Source organism: Melanerpes formicivorus, unplaced genomic scaffold, assembly GCF_026170545.1.
Source record: "Melanerpes formicivorus ecotype bairdi unplaced genomic scaffold, bMelFor1.0.p_v2 SCAF_1, whole genome shotgun sequence".
Classification (NCBI taxonomy): Eukaryota; Metazoa; Chordata; class Aves; order Piciformes; family Picidae; genus Melanerpes; species Melanerpes formicivorus.
The window spans coordinates 24,612,139-24,633,372 of record NW_027142353.1 but is presented as its reverse complement, the minus strand read 5'-3'; the positions used below and the strand labels follow the sequence as shown (position 1 = coordinate 24,633,372).

General features: G+C 42.0%; 1 protein-coding gene across 1 annotated transcript in view; it reads left to right on the top strand.

Annotated features, from left to right (window-relative positions):
• The window catches only part of GAS6 (growth arrest specific 6), a 49,184-nt gene that overhangs the window by 17,271 nt on the left and 10,679 nt on the right, over window positions 1–21,234 (top strand). Inside the window, exons 3-10 of the mRNA XM_068137222.1 lie at window positions 1,842–1,866; window positions 2,835–2,897; window positions 8,069–8,191; window positions 11,256–11,375; window positions 14,530–14,655; window positions 15,795–15,916; window positions 16,607–16,725; window positions 17,123–17,312. Of these exons, the coding sequence (XP_067993323.1) occupies window positions 1,842–1,866; window positions 2,835–2,897; window positions 8,069–8,191; window positions 11,256–11,375; window positions 14,530–14,655; window positions 15,795–15,916; window positions 16,607–16,725; window positions 17,123–17,312 (888 nt within the window). The remainder of the gene's footprint in view (window positions 1–1,841; window positions 1,867–2,834; window positions 2,898–8,068; window positions 8,192–11,255; window positions 11,376–14,529; window positions 14,656–15,794; window positions 15,917–16,606; window positions 16,726–17,122; window positions 17,313–21,234) is intronic.

Here is a 21,234-nt window from a genome sequence, read left to right as displayed (position 1 = left end):
AACTAAATACATATATATATATATATAAAAGAGCTAGAGTTAAGAGCTCCATTCTCTATTAGCCTGAAGAGATAAAAGATGCCCCAAACTTATTGCCTTCATGTCAGAATTGAAAATTACAGTAAGTGTAAGCTACTTCTGCTTCTTTATTGATGTTCCCATGATTTGGGCTGAATGTGCATTTCAATAACTGGAGAATATTTAGCAGAAGCAATTGATTTTTCTGATGAATGACAGCCATGCAATTGATTGCATTCAACAGTCCAGGTCAAACTGAGTCACAATGTGTGCCTGCCTCTGTTGTATGTACATGCCTGTATATATGCATGAACTTAGCAAAACATCTGTACTAAGAGAAGATAAAATAATTTCTTATCTTGAACATTGCATAGTCCAAATTAATTTTGTAGACTATGGGATACATACTGTTCCAATCGCACTGTAGATGTTTGTATGAAAATTGCTCATGTTGTATGAAAAAGAATTATACTGTATGTGAGAACTACATGCCTGTACTTTCATAATCAGATGAGAATTTATTTATTTTAACCAAAAAATACTAAGTACTGATGAAATCCACAAGTTTTCCCTCATTGCACACCCCAGTTAAAATTTTAACAGCACTTGAACTAATGACTTAAACATCATGAAATCCAGTATGAGGCAAAGTTGGAGAGAAATGCTTTTTCTGGACCATGAATTGGTGGTCATTTCTTTTTATTTTTTAAAGAATGTGGCTTAATGATCAGTTTAGGCCAATCTCCCACCCTTCCATGCAGCATAGTTGCATTTTCCTGCTGTTTCTCTGTGTTGGTGCCAGTGATCATGTGACTGGTAAGGTCTCCCCAGGCTGAATATTTTTCTAATATGTGAAACTAGATCCAAGTCACATCAGCAAACAGTTACTCTTGCTATCATAGTATCATAGTATCAGTCAGGGTTGGAAGGGACCACAAGCATCATCTTGTTCCAACCCCCCTGCCATGGGCAGGGACACCCCACACTAGATCAGCCTGGCCAGAGCCTCATCCAGCGTGGTCTTCTCTTGATGCAGCCCAGGATCTGATTGGCTTTGCGGGCTGTAAGTGCACATTGAGAGCTCATGTTGAGCTTCTCGTCCACCAGCACCCTCAAGTCTCTCTCCTCAGGGCTGCTTTCCAGACAGTCACTGCTATATGGCTGCACATTGTTGACACAAGGTAGGGAACAGTAACACATGGCCATGTATCACCAGAAGTGTGGAAAAGCCTTTTGCAGTTCAGATTTAGGTTAATGAATGTCAATTTTCATTATTCCCTTCTTTGAGCAGACCATCTCCACAATGTGATAGAATGGGCGGTATGGCAGTGGGTGCTGTTAGATATGTAGGGTGCTTGTGGTAAGAGCAAAACGTGCCCTTTTATTTTAGTGGTTGTGGTGTCAGGGTCTTGCCTGTGATTTGCATCTGCAGAGGGCCTCTTGAGAGGCACTGAGTGACTGATTGATTCTGTACTTTCCCTCTGGAGTTTTGTCTCTAGATTCCTTTTCCTTCTACTACCTCATGCCATCACCAGCACCTTTACCTCTTGTATAGCGAGTGAGTGGCTTCATGCTCTGACAGCTTGTCAAAAAATACCTTGAGACTGGAGCTAATGTTTCTTTCCTTTTCAAAAGAAAAAAGCATGGATCCCACTGTGCTGCTTCTGGCTCTGCGTAAAAAGAAATTCTGGTGTTGGTGTTTGGGACCCTGTTAAAGACAACTACCATGCAACACCAACAAACTACCTGCAGCTCTTAAATAGTATGACAACAGAAGGAAATATCATTCAGTAAATCTTTGTTTTTGTTTTTCCTTCCTACAGGAATATTTTTACCCGAAATACTTGGGTGAGTTGCAGCTTTTACTTTCTCTTTGTGGCAGTGCTGGTATGGAAGTAAGTGTTGCTTCTTTGTTCAGTGCTTAATGTTAGCAAAAATGTAATCACCTGGCTGATTTTTAAATTGGGTCTCACCTACCTGGCACTGAGTGATCACAGAGGTCAACCTCCCACTTCTGTTACAAACCACTCTAGCAGAGGGTTGGACTAGAACATCTTTCAAGGTCCCTTCCAACCCCTAATATTCTGTGATTCTGTGATGCCTAACACTGGGGCTTGTCGCAGCTGAAGTCTCTGCTATGGAAAGTGCTGGAAACCTGATTGCCCTATACATACATTGCTAACTTTTAAGACAGACTGTATGTTCCTTATGTGATTTCAAGGTGTGTTTATTATTATTGTGCACAGAGATCTTTTACGTGTTTTCTGCATGTTAAAAAGTTTCTACTGCATTTACATGTGTAGCTTGCAGCATTAGTAGATAACTTGAGATCTTCCAACTTTTTCCATTTTTAATTAACTTAGCTATTAACTTTTTCATAACTTAGCTATTAACTAATCTTTTTAAGTGCCTTTACTGATTGAACCACTGACTTATTCTATTGACTGCATTGTATAGTTTTCTACTTGTGTTTAATATACAGTACTTAAGATCACAATTGCCAGCAGTTTGAGAAAACTGTGTGCTTTTCAGATTTTTAAAGAGACTAAGTAGTTCAAATTTGAATAACCACTAACATGCTTTTTAGAATCGTAGTGGCATCTGGATAAGCGATCATGCTTTTTGGATGGTTTATAAGTCCACTGTACCTCAGAGCTAAAACATTTTAAGGCGTTTGGGAGATTAAAATATTGCATAGTTTTTGCATCCACCTTCCAAAGCCTTGCTTAATGTATCAGCAGGCCAGGTGTCATTTTACATGCTTTGAATAGCTGCCATGTCATCATTATAATAACAATTTCTTTTCTGTTCTTCAGCTTGTATTCAGAACTATGGGTCACCTTATACAAGAAGTCCAGATTTCCTTACATGTGTTCATAGTAAGCATTTCTGTTTTGTTTATTGTGGTTAAATGCTCTGTCATTCTACTTGAAGGAGTGGGACCAGCTCAGCCATCTTCATTTTTTGATAGTATTTTAGTACTGGTCTTCCTACTCTCTAGACATGAGATTCCACATCACTTGTCCTATCTGAGCAGCAAAACAAGACCTTTTACCCTTTTATAAACTATTGACATCTCACTGTCATATTTCAGTGCTTTAGTCTTTCAAGATGCAAGACATTTCTTTCCCACCAGTCTCCCAAGGTCTGAACAATCTGAGAAGCAAGAGGGACAAGAAATGGGATTTACTATAAGGTTGTACACTATGCTTGGCCTTTCATTTTCTTTTTTCTTGAATGCTAACTTTGGCTCACCCTTGTTAAGGAACCTTTAAAAAAGCCTGAGGTCAAATACAGGCTCATGTCAGACTTCTTTACATTAAGGAGATCAGTTTCAATGATCATGTGACTGTTTGCTAAATATTGCAGTCTTTACAAATTCAAATTGATTTTGAAGTCAGACTTATATGTGTAGAGGGTGGAGGGTATTTGTTCATCACTAACACTTGAGATTAGAATTAAATCAACTCTTCTGATACCTTCCCAGAGCCCTCTTGAAGCTTAGCAGTGCTAAAGGTATAAAGCTGCAGAAATTATCTAAATGTGTTCAGGGAATAGATCAGTTCAAATGAGGAGAAAATCATATGTATGTTGATTTATTTTCATTTCTCCCCCTGTGGTTCAGTCTCTTACTGTGGTCAAGATTGATTAGTCATGTGTTCATACCAGTGCAAGCAGGATCAGGATTTAGTTGACCTTTCACATGTATAAACTGTATTACAGCAATCTTTTTAGAAGAGTGAATTCCAAGGTTAAAAATTGCACTGTGAAGATTTGCCCTCATATAATGCAGCAGTATCTCTTATGGATTTTAAGAGTCCTCTGCCTGGAAGTTCTTGGACCTGCGGTACCTGCATGGGCTGTCGTATGCCAGCTAGTTCAAAATGGGACATGAAGCTGAATGCTTTCTTTTGCTTATGTGTGGGACACAGTAAAGAGGCAGGAGTTTCTGCTGAAAATGGTGGCATCAGCTGGGAACACTTGCTCCAAATAGCTAATGAGTGTTTTAGAAGTGCAAGTCTAAAGAGTGGTGATGAAAAAATCTGAAAAAGTAAAAGCTGAATAATTTTGTCCATTGTTGATGCAGTGGTTTGGAAATAAAATGATAATATTTTCCCCCATTAAAATATTTTTAAATGGATGAGTTTTGGCTAGCTGTTGTCAATTCACAGCAGAAGTAATGGAGAAGGAGCCTGAAACTCTCTTGGAAGAGTGACAGGCTTTGTACTTGGCCAATTCCAGTATGCTTCTTAATTTTTTACAGATGCTGCCAAAAGGCTGTGTAGCTCTGTGGGCTTGTGCCTGCAAGACACATTTTAATTTTGCTTCTTAACAGTCTTTCTCTTCCCAAAACAAGGTACTTGAAGTCTCTAAATTTGGCATACAAAGACATTGCACAACCTATGGGCTGGAGGGTGATTAACTGGACTAGTTTATACTAGAAGTAAGGTACAAGTGTTAACTGTGACAGTGATTAGACAGCATAGCAAAGTATTTGGGGATTCTTAGTTTCATAAGATCTTTATGATGATCAGGGTTACTGGTGGGGTTCAGTTCCAGAATCAGAGGTAGATGTTTCCAGTATATGTGCCACCATGAGCAGTATTCCCACCACAGTCAGCAGAGTCAGTGGTTCTAGAGTGATTCCACTCATCAAACTGTGTCTGCTCTGAGGAAAGATGAATTACTCTATTGACTCTCTTCATTGTACTGACCAGAACTCCACTGACTGCAATGAGAGTTCAAGACAACTGCTTTGCAGATAAAAGCTTACCTTACACACAGATACCTGTACTTTTGTCTGCAGATCTGGATCATTTTCTAAAAGAGATCCTGTAGGTCAGCTAAGAGTTAGGGACTCAGTTCTGCGAGAATTTGGAAAACTCTACAGTTTTTTTGGAAAAGAAACTGCATGTGGCCTTAAAAAACACAGATTTTTGTTTAGTCACGTGTCTGCTTTTTGAATGTCATTCACAATGTAGCGTTTTCCCAATGAGGTTTTAATTGGTGCCATTTTGTGAATATCAAAAAATAAATTCATGTAAGTGAATGGAAATAAGAGCTCCATTTTCTCTTGTAATGGTTTAAACCAGGAGCACCTTCTACAAAGTTGGCAGAATTGTGTAGCTGTGAAGCACTAGGAAGGTGTTAAATAAGTGTTACATGTCCTCAAACTCTCGGGATAGGGGGAACAAACTATTGGCACAGTTGGAAATATCCATGGTTGTTCCTGCTATTCACCATGCGTATCAATAGTGTGTTATTCTGCTGGGCAGTGTTATTACCATCTGGTTCTGCACAGCACATCAGAATCCAGTTTGAAGGAAATAATCAGAAGTTGAGTATACACCAGATAAGTCATGCATAATTACTTTGACTTGTTTTACTTTATCAAGTGATTTTGAAAACACTGATATGTTTGAGAGGCTTGATTTGTGCCGCTTCAAAAAACCCTGACTTGGCTTACTATACTCAAGCCATTCTGTTACCTGTACACAGTAAATTCTAGCCTGTATAGGAAAAGAAACATGCTGACCAGAGCTGCTCTGTCATGACTCATCTCCACCTTAACCTGGCCTCTCCTTCCCCAACTCCTTCACCTCCAGCCGTGTGTCTGCTGGGTACTGATGTATCAGGAGGTATTCTGGCAGCCCAGGTAGCTGTGTTTGCTTTTCTGTTGCCTGTCATCTACTTTGGCTGTGGCTTTGCTCCAACTCTGCACAGCTGGAGCAGTGAGGGTGAAAGATAATCAAGCCTTGTTTGCAGTAAGTGGATGGTTCTTTCTATGAGGCTGTCAACATTGTGTACCCATGTTTTTCCTGTAGAGTTTTCCTCAGCTTATGAGAAGCAAGATGAAATACTGAAAATTGGCATTTCTTTGGCTGTGTCACGCTCCCTTCTTGATCAGCCTTCTGGCTTCCTCCTGCCTTGTCTGCAGTGGAAGACCTCTGACACTCCAGATAAATGCCTATCTTCTCAGTGGCAATAGATCTATCTGGGGATTGAAGCTGCTTTGGTTACAGAAAGCAAGAGTGGATGAAATGACTGTGTTTTGGTAGAGGTGGATGAAACCACAACTTGAATTGTAAATTCTTTCAGTTGTGGAGGAGATTTGTGATCCTTTATGACCTTTACAAAGCTCCTTTCTTTGTTTCATGTATTTTGTCCTGCTTGATTCAGTCCACCATATTTAATGACAGACATTGCCAATCACCTGATGATTTCTGGTATCTGTCATCTTCAGAACAGTGGAAACTTTATTGTAAACATATGAATAGTGGACAGGTATGTTTATCACAGTTTTTGAACTTGCACTAGTCTTGATGTTCAAAGCTTAATGAAACACCTTACAGAGAAAGGAATGAACACTTTCATGCTGTACAATGAGATAAGTATAAAGAAATACGAAATTAATATTCCATGGTAATCTGAATGAACTGCAACACTCTGTGTGAAACCTCAGATTTCAGGTAATTCAATGTGCAGTGCAGCCCAAGAATCTGACCACTTTTTTCTTGATTTAACACCAATCCTATCCAACATTTGAGTTCTTGTCATATTTTTTGTGATTAATGTAACACCAATCTTAATGGCTGACCGAAAAGCAAATTGAAAATCCAGAAGGCAGTGGGGCAATCTGAAAGGATGTTCCACCTGACCATCAGGAAACACTTATTCACTGTGAGGGTGACCGAGCACTCGCATGGGTTGCGTGGGGAGGTTGTGAAGTCTCCATCTTTGGAGATGGTCCCGGACAACTGTCTCTCAATGGCCCTGCTTGAGCAGGGGTATTAGACAAGATGACCGCCAGAGGTGCCTGCCAACCTCAACAAGTCTCTGATTACTCATATTCAAATCCAAGGCATTCAGTACCAGGATGTTGTTCAGTGCTTTTTAAGGCATCAAAGGAATTTACTTCAGCCTGCACTCACAGGCTCCCATGTATGTTTATCAGAAGAGAAGCCTGAACATCATGAATTCATGTTGTAGGACTTCCTTTTCCAGTGCAATCCGTGTGCTGGTGACCTCAGAGGACAGTGGGGCTGACTGTTTAACTGTAGAAGGTCAGTCCCATTTTGAATGTGTTCATGAAGGATTACTTAGCCTATGGTCAGGTTCAGATGTTCTGTGTAGAAGGGTGGCATCCATAGCAGAGTACTCAAGAGCAGAAGTGCCTTTTCTCTCCTGAACCCCAATTGGGAGAGGATCTGTAAACAGAAGGCCCGCTGACTAGGTGAGCTTTGCAGTCTGCAGAATGATCTTCTGCTCTGCTCCTGATTAAGGGTGTTGAAATAGTTAACACATTAAGAGTTTTGAAGATCACTGACCTAGGACACCAATGCAACAGGTTACTACTACATGATGGCTACCAAGTAATTTTTTGTGGGGACAAGGATAATCTCTCATCCTTCAGATATCTCTACAATCAGTAGCAATCAGTGGCAGACTTTACTCTGTCCTCATAGGAACACTGAGCTGTTTGTGAACTGGATTAGTGGTTTGCTATTCTTACGCAGTTAACACTTTGGTATTTCTTCTTATTTTCACTGGGTGTAACAGAAAAGCCTAAGTGGGCAGCTCTAACAATTCAAGATATAAATCTTTGCTAGCCACCAATCTATCAGCCCTGGTATGATCCTCAGTTCAACTACCAAAAGTAATGAAAATGAATACCCATCCAACTAATTAGTTGCTGCTTGCTTTCTATTTTCTCCCCAACTAAGGAAACTAGAATTTACTTTCTTAAATATGAACTACTCTGAGTTGTTTCTTTCAGGGTGTGTCTTTCAGATTTGGGGATGGTAGCTGAATCCCTTTTGGAATTAAATTAATTCTACTGCATGTGCTCTGCAAAACTCCTGGCACATCTTGTTTGGTATGTGAACACTAAGAATTAGCTTCCAGTTTTGCCAGGTGTGATTTCTGATAGTGATTCCCCATTAGTGTTTAAGCTTCTTGACTTTTAATGAGAGTGAAGCACCTGCTTGTCAGTGACTTGAGACTATTGTTCTGTCATGTTTTGATTTTTTTTGTTCCTTATGTAAATTAGATTTGCCAAACCAGTGTTCTCCTGACCCTTGTCACAAAGAGGGGACTGTCAAATGTGAAGATCTCAAGGGGGACTTCTATTGTGAATGCAAGCGTGGCTGGCAGGGCAAAACATGTGAAAAAGGTAATTTGGTTTCATTCTCATTCATACTTGTAACAAAGATGTACTGAGTTTTGCTGTATTCTCAAATGGTCACTGATACTGTGCTGCACAATTCAAGACTCACGTAACTGAACCTGGTTCATGCACCACTTGTGTTTTTACCCTTCTATGAATCAGGTAGCTCACTCACATCGACATTTTGATATGACTTCAATGGATCTCAGGCTGGTCTTGGCAAGAGTTGTGCTCTTGCTCTTTCTGACCCACCCCTCTGAAAGGAGCAGCGTAAATAGAGTTGTAGTAGAACTGTAACAACTGCTGCTGTGAACCCTGTTGGAACATCTCGCAGACTGCAGAGCCAGAAAAGCTGGCACACCTTCCTTTGTGGCATCCCTACAATGGGAATAGTGACTTTCAGCAGGCAGGTTGGGGTCTGACTCTGATGGTGCACAAACTTATGAAATTAGTCTGTTAAAGCCTCCTTGATGGCAGGACCTTATTCCACATCTGCCTAATTCCAGTATGTATTTCCATCACCTCCAAAGAGAATATTCAAACAGAATCTATTTATGCAAGAAGTTCCAGGCCCCTAGGGGGTTTTCTCTATTCCTTTATGAGATACCGAAGTTATCTTCCCTCCTTTGATTTTCTGGTCTCTTTTTATTTTATTTTGTGATTACAAGGCTTCCTGTCAGGACCGCTGCTTTTCTGCCTGCCAGTATTAAGTAACTGCCAGAAATTGCATTCAGGCAGTCCAGAATTGTGGCAACCAAGACAGCAGGAGATCCAAGGCTTTTCTTTTCCATCAGGGAGGCACTAGATGCCATTGAGATGGAGATTAGGGACGATCGGGTTGAATGCTTGTGGGTAAGAATTAGAGGGAAGACCAGCAGGGCAGACACCCTGGTTGGAGTCTGTTATAGACCACCCAACCAGAAGGAAGATGTTGATGAAGCATTCTATAGGCAGCTTAAGGCTGTCTCAAGATCTCCAGACCTTGTTCTCATGGGCGACTTCAACCTGCCTGACATCTGCTGGGATCTCAACACAGCAGAGAGGAGACAGTCTAGGAGGTTCTTGGAATGCATGGAGGACAGCTTCTTATCCCAGGTGCTGTGAGAGCCTACCAGGGGCAAGGCTATGCTTGACCTCCTCTTCACCAACAGGGAAGGGCTGGTGGGTGATGTGGTGGTTGGAGGGTGTTTAGGGGCCAGCGACCACGAGATAATTGAATTTTCGGGTTTTGGTCAAGCTAAGAGGGGTAGCAAGAAGACCTCCACTCTGGACTTCCGGAGGGCAGACTTCAGGTTACTCAAGGAACTAATTCAGAGGGTTCCTTGGGATAAAGCCCTTAATAATAAAGGGGTCCAGGAGAGCTGGACCTACTTCAAGGAAGAATTGTTGAAGACTCAGGGACAGGCTGTGCCAATGTGCCGGAAGATGAACCGCCGGGGCAGACGGCCAGCCTGGATTGGCAATGAACTTCTAATAGAACTAAGGGAAAAAGAGAAGGTGTATCATCTTTGGAAGAAAGGGGAGGCAACCCACGGAATGTTTAAGGATGTTGCCAAATCATGTAGGAAGAAAATTAGGGAGGCAAAAGCACATTTGGAGCTTAAACTGGCCTCTGCTGTGAAGGACAACAAAAAGTCCTTCTATAAATACATTAATAGCAAGAGGAAGGGAAAGCACAACCTCCACTCCTTGGTTGACATGGAGGGAAATGTTGTATCAAGGGATGAGGAAAAGGCAGAGATACTTAACACCTTCTTTGCCTCAATTTTTACTAGAAGGACAGAACGTCTTCCTGACAGCTGGCCTGCAGAGCTGGCAGAAGGAGCCAGGGAGCTGCACAGTTTCCCTATGTTCCATGAGGAGGTGGTTGGAACTCTCCTCAGCAGCTTGGATCCCCACAAGTCCATGGGACTGGATGGGATCCATCCTATGGTGCTGAGAGAGCTGGCAGATGAGCTGGCCAAGCCACTCTCCATAATTTTCCAGCAGTCCTGGCTCACTGGAGAGGTCCCAGAGGACTGGAAGCTGGCCAATGTGATGCCCATCCACAAGAAGGGCGGGTTGGATGAGCCAGGGAATTATAGGCCTGTCAGCCTGACCTCAGTGCCAGGCAAGATTATGGAACAGGTCATCCTGAGTGCAATCACACAGCACTTACAGGATGGCCAAGGGATCAGGCTTAGCCAGCATGGATTTAGGAAGGGCAGGTCCTGCCTGACCAACCTGATCTCCTTCTATGATCAGGTGACCCGCCTGGTGGATGTGGGGAGGCCTGTGGATGTAGTCTACCTGGACCTCAGCAAGGCCTTTGACACCGTCCCCCATAGCAAACTCCTGTCCAAGCTGTCAGCCCATGACTTGGACAGGAGCACACTGCAATGGGTTAGGAACTGGCTGGAGGGCCAAGCCCAGAGAGTGGTGGTGAATGGTGCCACATCCAGCTGGCGGCCAGTCACTAGTTGTGTGCCCCAAGGATTAGTGCTGGGCCCCATGCTCTTTAACATCTTTATTGATGATCTGGATGAGGGCATTGAGTCGATCATCAGTAAATTTGCTGATGACACCAAGCTGGGGACAGGAGTTGATCTGCTGGAGGGTAGAGAGGCTCTGCAGAGGGACCTCGACAGGCTGGACAGATGGGCAGAGTCCAACGGCATGAGATTTAACACATCCAAGTGCCGGGTTCTGCACATTGGCCACAACAACCCCATGCAGTGCTACAGGCTGGGGTCAGAGTGGCTGGAGAGCAGCCAGGCAGAGAGGGACTCTGGGTACTGCTCGATGGTAGGCTGAACATGAGCCTTCAGTCTGCCCAGGCAGCCAAGAGGGCCAATGGCATCCTGGCCTGCATCAGGAACAGTGTGACCAGCAGGAGCAGGGAGGTCACAATTACATGATCTTGAAGTATGAGCTAATAAATTGTTTGAATGAAGTCTTTCAGCCTTTTGTTGCTGCATTATGTTGCACCTGTAATAGTGTTTCATGTTTGGTCTTTCTGCTTCCTAATGCCTATACTACCATCACCCTCACAGAGGTGAAAAGCTGACTGTAACACTTTCTTTTGATGTAGATATTGATGAATGCCAATTGCAGAACGGTGGCTGTAACCAACTCTGCCTCAACAAGCTAGGCAGCTACCATTGCTCCTGCTACAGTGGTTATGCTCTTAAAGACAGCAAAACGTGTGAAGGCAAGTATTTCTGGGCTGTTCCATTTGCTTCAGCAGGTGCTTAGTGACTTGTGACCATATTTCAGAGAGCTGAGTTGCACTGAGCAAGCCTAGCTCAGTGGAGACTTGCTGTTAACTCCTGTTAGATTGTGGTGGGTTGAAAATTTCCCCCAACGTAAAATTGCAGGACCAGCTGAGTTAGAAAGCAAATGATGCTGTATTTACAAGCAAAACTACAATCTAAATATGAAATGCAATGAATATGTACAAAATAACAATATTTACATATATATATATATATATATATATATATATATACACACACAATTTATAAACAGCACAAGACCCCCCTGCCCTGGACAAACCAGGGGGCTATTAATAGCTTCCCCCTCCTTGCTCCTTTCCCTCCATCCTGTACGTGAGACAAGAGAAAGCGCAGAGAGTTGCTGTTAGTACTTAACCACAAGAAGAATGCATTCAGGGTCAGCAAAGCCAGCAGAAGCACAAGTTAGTATCTGCCAGAGCACGGAAGACGAAAAGAGAGAAATTTAGTGTACAAAACTAACTTTTATGTTAGGTATCATAGAATCATAGAATCAATCAGGTTGGAAAAGACCTCAGAGATCATCAAGTCCAACCTGTCACCCAAAACCTCATGACAACTAAACCATGGCTTCAAGCGCCACATCCAATGCTTTCTTAAACACATCCATGGATGGTGACTCTACCACCTCACTGGGCAGCACATTCCAATGGCCAATCACTCTTTCTGTGAAGAACTATCTCCTCAACTTGAGACTAAACTTCCCCTGGTGCAGCTTAAGACTGTGTCCCCTTGTTCTGTTGCTGATTGCCTGGGAGAAGAGACCAACCCCCGCATGTCTACAACCTCCCTTCAGGTAGCTGTAGAGAGCAATAAGGTCACCCCTGAGTCTCCTCTTCCCCAGGCTAAGCAACCCCAGCTCCCTCAGCCTCTCCTCACAGGGCTTGTGCTCGAGACCTCTCCCCAGCCTCGCTGCCCTTCTCTGGATACGTTCAAGTATCTCAATGTTCTTAAATTGAGGAGCCCAGAACTGGACACAGTACCCAAGTATATAAGCATAGAACACATTTAAATACAGAATCATAGAATCACCAATGGGATTATTTAGGCCTTATAATTATTTTCCTTTTTACATCCAATAGTAATTTATTTGCATTCTACTACTTTCTGTTCAAGATCTGTGGAAAATTTTCCAGGCACAGCCTAAAACTATCACATAGCTAGCTGCACTCTGCTGGGATTGTACTGGATGCTCCAGCCAGCACTACATGCCTGAACTTGTCAGTGGTCACACCATGCTACTCTCCAATATCCTAACACAGGCATGATTCACAGAGAATTTGTGGCCTGGACTGTGCTAAATTGTTTTCGCTGATCAGTCCTCATATCCTGAAATTAAGAGGAGGAAGGGCTGTCCTGACACATTGTGATTTTTTTCCAGTCTCACAGTGTAGTAGCTTAGGAGCCATTTGGTTTTATTTTCTGTGTTTCTTACTTTGTTTTTCTAAATTTAGATATGTGAAGCAGATAATAAGATCAGATAGATACAGATGGATAAATTCACTGCAACTGAATATTAACAGCTGTAGAAAGGCCCTAGTGAAGGTTGGCAGCTATTTTATGTAGCAGCTGAGAATGGAAAGTGAGGATCTGGAATATCTGATTGAAACTGCAGAGCGAATTTACATAAAACATAAGCAACTGAGATTTAAAAAGTGTTAAGAAATAGCATGCTGAAACGTAGACTCATTAATGATTGCAGGTGACTGTTAAAGTACGTGTATCTCATGAGAAAACAGGTAAGTCTGTGTATAAACCTCTCCTCTTAGAGACAGATGTGATGACATATTTCTAGAGAGCCTGCATACCTGGTCTGAAAGACCTATTAATGCTACCAGCAAAAAGACAAAGAGCAGGATTTTATTTGTGTCACTTCCACTGTGAGGCGATGACTGTACAGATTGCCTGGTATTCCTTTCTAATTGGAGTAGCTGCTTAGAAGCACCAACTTGACATTTAAAATATCATCTGATGCCATTTGGTGTGGACAGATGGAGGGCAAGTGGGCTCACAATTAGTTTTGTACTCTGGCACTGCCTGTTAGAGCACTGTGAACACAGAGTGTGAGCATTCTGTAGCTTCAGCATGTGACCCTCCGGTTGCTGAAGTGGTTGTCAGCTGAGACAATCTATTGCTAGCTGAGATTTATCATTACATTTCAGTTTGGTTTTTTCATGTTATTCCTGTCATTGTGTGCACACGCTAAAAAGTTAGGGTTTGTCTGTTCATTCATAGACTAGGCTGCACAGCATACTAGATAGATTACTGCTGGCCAGTTCACTCCTCCGTGGGAAAATCATGAAGTGTAACATGTAATTGTAGTTTTAAAATGTACTAGAAAGCAAAAGTAAATATTAAACTGCAAGCATTTTGTCAACACTAAGGTTTTTCTGGGTATTACTTAACATGTTATCGAAACACTTGATTGTTTTTATGGACTCTGGCACCAGTCCATTGCCTGCCTTTGTGTTGAAACCCCACAACATCTCTCAGATGTTCTCTGTGACGAATGGAGCTGCTTCAGGTTCCCTTTGCCACTACAGAGCAGCAGATTTAGATCTTAGTTTTGTGAATGCATGAATAATTACTGTTTGCCTATCTGAGCAATGAGAGCAAAAATCTGTGGTGCTCCACGGGATGCATGTTCTTTCTGTGTTTTGATAACATTCCTCAGTTCCTGCTTGCTTGAGGCCTCATCCAGCCTGGCTTTGAACACTTCCAGGTTAGGAGCCTCCACAACTTCTATTGGCAACCTGTCACGGGGCCTCACCACCCTTATGGTGAAGAATTTCTTTCTCGTGTATAATCTAGTGGTGGGATTTGTTTTGTTTCCAGTTTTTCTCCTGTGCATTGTGTATTTTCCAGCAGTGGTTAACAGCTTGAAGAAAGAAAGACCAACTGGTTTTGAAAACCTGAAGTAATTTCTTACAGCTGGTTGACCTTAAAGGTAGATTCCTAAGGAGATTGTTTTTTCAGTTACAAAAATAACATAGGGATCACTTGACCCACTTCAGTGTGTGAATGGTGAAATAATTATACTGAAGTCATGTTGTTTAATTGCTTATTTTTCAGACATAGATGAATGTGCAGAATCGGGAGACATCTGTGGAGAAGCTCACTGTAAAAATTCTTTGAGCTCATACGAGTGTCTTTGTGATGCAGGCTACAAGTTTGATGAAGTAAGAAAGACTTGTCATGGTGAGCTCATGAAATAACATTATATTAGCATTTATTATATGATTTAAAGCTATAACCCCCTGAAATTTAATTTCAGGTTTTAGTAGAAGGTTGGGGGGTTTTGTTTGTTTGGTTGGGTTTTTTTGTCATACTTACACATCAGACTTCAGTTCCCATGTTCTAGTTGTGAGCCAGTTTGCAGTTTGTAGTTATCTTCCAGTTCATCTTTGAGTTCATTAAGTTTCCACTGATCTTTGATGACCTGACTCAATCTGTATGAGCCAGAGTACTGAGATTTCTTGGATTTATTACAAGCTCAGAAGCATCTGTGCATGTTGCTGTCTCTCTTTGTAGGACAAGAAAAGTTACAGAGCAGTAGCTGCTGTTCTTTCAAAACCTGTCTTGTGGTATTACTCTGAACTAGGAGTTTAATATGCACTGGAACCATGCACAGTTCTGCTGGCTACACTGCCTGCAAGATTTCTCAATGGAGTAAGTTTTGATAGTATTCCAAAACCAGTGTTGTTCCCTGCCTTTTTTCTAAGTTAATGCAATGACTTCAATCACGTGCCAGCCAGCCCTACTGGCCTCTACATGTTTATCTCTGCCTGGAGAGATCTCTGTGGACCATCACAATATGTTTTCCTGCATTTGTTTGTGAAGCAGCTAAAAGCAAGCTAAAGGGAAAAAAAATAAAATGAATGAGAAACTCAATTTTCACTTGTCTGTTGAGGATCCAGCTGCTGAGTAGCAATGAAGCAAACAGAGTTGAACCTGAGTTGAAGGAGCAGAAGCCAGTCAGCACAGGTGTAGCAGAAGGGGCCTGAAGGAAAGAAGTCTTACCTAGAAGTTAACGCCCAGGGCTCTGCACCAGCAAGCAAGGAGTTGAGCTCTGCTTCCAGCCTTCCTACTGACTTGCTGTGTATCTCTGGGCAGCTGGAATCTATCTGTGGAAACAGATTTGTGCAGATGCTAACTCTAAGTCTTCTCTCCTGTAGAAATGTGGCATAGGGTAAGTACTGGCTGTGGAGCTCTTGGGCACGCTCAAATAAAAGGTGCTACGAAACAACACTGAAAACAGTTTCTTCTTCCCTGGATGATTCACTCTAAAACAAACTCAACTGCCATTTTCTCCTCTCTTCTTTGTTGATTTTACGTAGATGTAAATGAATGTGAAGAAAAGCTCTGTGAACAGACCTGTGTCAACTCACCAGGGAGTTATACCTGTCATTGTGATGGCAGAGGAGGAGTAAAGCTTTCCCAAGACATGAATACTTGTGAGGTATGTTAGTCCTCATTGCTGTAGCAGAACAGACCTGTAAGAAAAAGTGGTGAAATTCTGGATTGAAGACATTGAGCTGAGTGGTCAGCAGAAAGGAATCACACTGTCAAAGCTATCTCAGCTGGGGATGGGAGCTCTCTTGAAAATAAACATTCTCCTTAAATTCTCTCTTCTCAGGCTCCTCCTGTCCCCATTTCAAAAAGAGCATGCTAGTGATAGCCCTGCCAGCCCTGTGTTTGGCTATGAGTTACCTCTGGCTGCACAAGCTTTTCTGAGTTAGACCCAGTAGGATGGTGTGAAGGTCTTGGGTCATGTGGTGTAATTTATAGACCAGAAGGTGACATTTTTGTCCTCCAGGTATTTGAGATGAATTTTAGTGGCATGGTGCAGAACCCACCCAACAAGCAAGTTCTTAGCACATCTTTTGTTGCAGGCACAATGCTGCAGTAGAAATCCTTATACTGTGCCTCATGATTTAATTTTGCAACAGGAAAACGGTATTCCAAGGTGGAGAGGAGGGAAGGAAAGAGGAAATGTTCTCAGTACTGAGACAACTGTTTTGAGAATATAAACATTGGAGTACTCTAACCTACTGTGTGCATAGCAACTACATGAGAGGAGAAGGCATACTTTGATTCTCTTTCTGCTCTGTGAGGAGAATAAGCACTCAAAAATGTGTTTTGTTTATAGAACATAATACCATGTGTGCCTTTTGCTGTGGGAAAAAGTATTAAATCCTTGTACCTTGGGAGAATGTTCAGCGGCACTCCTGTTATCAGGCTGCGCTTCAAAAGGAAGCAGCTGACGAGGTGAGGACAATTTAGAATGATGGTCGGATGCACTGTCTGGCTTCAATGCATGCAGTGAAGTTAAGTCATTACAGTAACAATTAGTCCTATTATCATATTTTATTTTTTTTATTATGGAGCCCTGTAAGGCAAAACATTATCCAAACCAGTAGCTGAGAAAGGCAGCCTTGATCACAGAGCTGCCAGGATAATTACTGAACTACAGAAATGTACTCTTCATTCTCAACCCTGTTGGAAAACCTGTTTTCACAGCTTGTGTCTTTCAGGAGACCATTAAAAGCTAGTGTGTTTTAACAGAGCTTTATAGCTGCTAGAACTGATGCTATCTGTATGGAAAATACTCTGTGGTTTTTGAACTCTGTATAACTAATTTATTTCTTGGCACCTGTGTGGTCAGACTTGTGGCTGAGTTCGACTTTAGAACCTTTGATCCTGAAGGTATCCTTTTCTTTGCTGGAGGCCATCAAGACAGCACATGGGTAGTGTTGGCTTTGCGCAAGGGACGGCTCGAGCTGCAGCTGAAATACAATGGGATAGGCCGCGTGACCAGCAGCGGACCGCTCATCAACCATGGCATGTGGCAAACGGTGAGTCCTGACCACTGATGAGTTCTTACCCTTTCCTGGCTTCTTCCTGGTAAGCTCTGGCAAGTGTAGCCAAACTCTGTATTCTTGAGATGTTTTCCCAGCTTTGTCTATCTATTCACTGCATGCCAGAGTATTATACATTCTAAGGTGAGAAGGGGATATTCTTTCTAACAAACTGAATTGTATTTCATATCCTTTGTAAACTAGACTACATCACTAATCTGCACAGCTGGATCAGACACAGTCTTTGAGGTGTTTGGTATCATAGAGTGGCTTAGACTGGAAACGACCTTAGAGATTACTCCAATCTTCCTTCCATGGGCAGGGATGCCTCTTAACTAGACTCAGCTGCTCAAGGCCTCATCCAACCTGACTGTAAACACCCCAATGGAGGAGGCATCCACAACCTGCCTGGGCAGCCTATTCCAGAGTTCCACATCCCTCACACTAAAGAATTTCCTCCTAAGACCCAGTCTAAACCTGCTCTCCCTCATCTTAAAACCATTCCCTCTTGTCCTGTGGCTAGACACCCTTATGAATGTGGTTGCTTTTGTTTATTCTTCTGTTTTGTTTCTTTAGTCACTGTGTTCAGATTGAGCCTGTGACAAATCTCTTATGCTACACTGTCCTCTTTTAAAAGTTTTAATGTTTATTTATATACAAACCAGACCATTTCCCTTGTAAAGATACTGGGGTCCATTAGAACCTGTTCACTAGTAGCATAATCCCAGCAATCTCATGAGATGATCATAGAACTTGTAAAGATTTATGTTCTTGACTGTCTGACTGAACATTTCCTGGTGATTGTGGATGCATCATGACTGTTACCATTTGTGATTGGATGTTCTACAGTAGCTTAGCAATTTCTCTATGCCTTCTCACATCTGCCTTTTCCTCTCCTTTACTTTTTCATTATTTAATTAGATCCTTTAAGTTGATGTGTTGCTTAAGGAGGGGGTGGGAAGTTCTCAGCTAATTCACATATAAGACAGATAGTGGTAAGGGAGAATAATTTTCTGTTGTGTGGGTTGGGTTTTTTTTTTTTTTGTTTTGGTTGTTTTTTTGTAGTTTTAAAAAATCAGATGTGCACGTTAAAGAAAAAAATGTAAAGTGGGAAAAAATTTGGTCCTAATAAAGAAGTCCTTGTGTGCATCAATGTCAGCTGTTGACATTTGGTAGTGAGATTTGTTCTGCTGATTTGAAATATGGCAATTGCACTTGCCTGCACAAAGAGGATGGTGATAGAATATGTGAAAAGCAGAGCTGATGCCACTGGGGTGACTTGGGAGTCACAAAAGGCAATCATTACCAAGTCAAACTATTTCACATGGGAGTGTAATGTACTTGTTAAGTGCCAGACCTCATTATGAGGTTACTATAAACTTTCCTATGTTAGTTTTTGGTGAGACAGCTGGAATGCATTTTCTTTCTTCAAGTAATACAAAAGTGCTCAATCATGGGATTTATGGTGTAAACAATTGGTTGCGCTTGCTCTCTGCAGGGAGGGAAGGCAGTGCGATAAAAGTAAGTATCATTTTTAGGCAAGAATTATTGATGTCCTGCCAGCTGTCAGTGCTCTTATACCCAGGTATTATCATAACCAGAAAATTTTCTGGCTGAGTTGCTGTATCAATGCATTTTGCACATTTTCTGAGAGATTGTATATATCCCCTGGAAGCCCTTCTGCAAGACTTTTTGGGACATTGCAGACCGAGCTGTGGCTGCTATGTACTGCAAATGAGGGGGCAGGGGTGCTCCTGCTGCCAGCAGTGCTGCCCTATGATGAGCTGAGCAGGGCCTGGCAGCTGCCAGAGACAAAGCACAGCATGAGGTGGTGAGATAGTGTCATGCAGGGCTTGAGCACTTGCCTAGAGCAGGTCGATGGCCGTAGCTCTGGTGGCTGTCCCAAAGTGAAGCTGGTATGCTCTGCCTGATACTGGCCAAAGGGAGAAGGATTTACCTTCAGTTGAATGACAGCCTTTAGTCTCCTGACTTCATGGTTAACTCAACTTTGAGACTTGGGATGCTGCTACTAGTGCTGGGGTGTTGTCAGTTTCTCCTTTCTCTGCTCTACTTTCTTATCACTTGCTTCCAGGTACTTCATTCTCTTCTGCTTAATGTTCAATGTCATCCCTGCCTCTGAACGCTGTTTAATATATCTGTCTGAGTGATACAACTACAAATCTGTTCCTCTGTTTTATGCCCTCCCTCATTACTCAATTTTTTCCTGTTTGTTGTGGGTTTTAGTTTGTTGAAGAAAGATTATTCATTTTTATCTTACTCCTTTTATAAATAAAACATGTAGCCACACATTTCATTTTAAGTAAGGATTTGTGTTTATTCAGCATCACCTTCTGTGAAGGACAAGCCCAAACCTTTGGAGGTCACAGTCCAGACTCCAATACAGCTTTGGAGCTTTAATATGGACTTTGGTGTAGACAGGATCAAGCTTTTCGTTTCAGTTGGACCTAGAACAGTGGACCTTGGATCCTTGTAGAACTTTATAGGGGTTGTGAGAAAATAGTAACTTTACTGTTCAACTTTCATCATGAAAACTTTCAGAATGAAAAAAATCTCTAAGAAAACTTTCAGATGGAAAAACAAAGCATAACATGTAAAAGCACCATCAGTGTCTGTGTCTTTTGGCCTTTTGAGGAAAAGTTGCAAATTTATTTTCAAAACTTCAGGCCAAATTTCTGCCTAAGTATTTTCTCTGATGTTACTCTCTTCTAATTTATTGTATAATGAGCATTCCTATCATTGAAAATACAACTAGGCCTCAGGAGAAACCTTCTGATATAGTTATTTTTGTGTAATCCAACTGGATGAAGTGCCGTGTGTGAACTGAGGATAGCAGAGAGCACATTCACCTTCTGTTTGTTTTGCAATTCCAAAACACTCATCATTTTGTCTTATTTTCAATGTTTAGTTTAGTACTGTTCTGAGGGCAGTATGGTTAGCAAAAATAATAGCTTACCTGCAGTGTTAAATGTCAGAATTGAAGGTTAAGCAATCACAAGCAGATTTGTATTTAGCTTTAACCCTGCAGCTGCCTGTATTCTTGTCCCTTTTCAGTGCTGTCCGACAGCTTTTCAGTGAAGACTCAACAGGCTGGCAGTGTGCGATGAGCCATCCTGTGCTTGAATCCAAGCCACAAAGCTGGCTGCCCTTATGCACTTATTGCTAAGTGTAGGGAAACCCTTAGCTACACGAATTGCCCACCTGAATATCCCCAAGCACACTGACAAGTGGTAGCTAGCTTTTCTTTGCAACAAAGGGAGGGAATTAGAGCAGTTCACTAGCTAACAAAGTGCTTCCCCTTTTGGTTTGTAGGTGATGGTGGTGCACCAGGAATTAAGCTCTAATTAAGCTTTGTATATAAGGAACCGAAGCGGAAACTGCCAGAGGGCAGCATGAAATGTAATTTCCTAGACTGGAATTTGTTAAGAGCTTTCATTGGGCTTAACCCCTTCTCCTATGGAAGTTTCCACTGATTTAGTTTGTTTATCATAGAACAGTTTGGTTTGAAAGGGACCTTTAAAGGTCATCTAGTCCAAGCCTCTGCGGTCGTCAAGGACATATTTCACTAGATCAGGTTGCTCAGAGCCCCAGCCAGCCTGACCTTGAATGTTTCCAGGACTAGGACATACACCACCTGTGCCAGTGTTTTACAGCCCTGATCATAAAAAAAAGTCTAAATCTACCCTCTTTTAGTTTAAAACAATTATCCCTTTCCTGTCACAAGAGCCCCTGATAAAAATACTGTCCCCATCTTTCTTAAAGACTCTCTACTGCAATAAGGACTCCCTTTTCTCCAGGCTGAACAACCCCAACTCTTTAATCCTTTCTTCATAGGAGAGTTGTTGCAGATCTCTGACCGTTTTTGTGGCCTTCCTATGGACCCCCTCCAACATGTTCATGT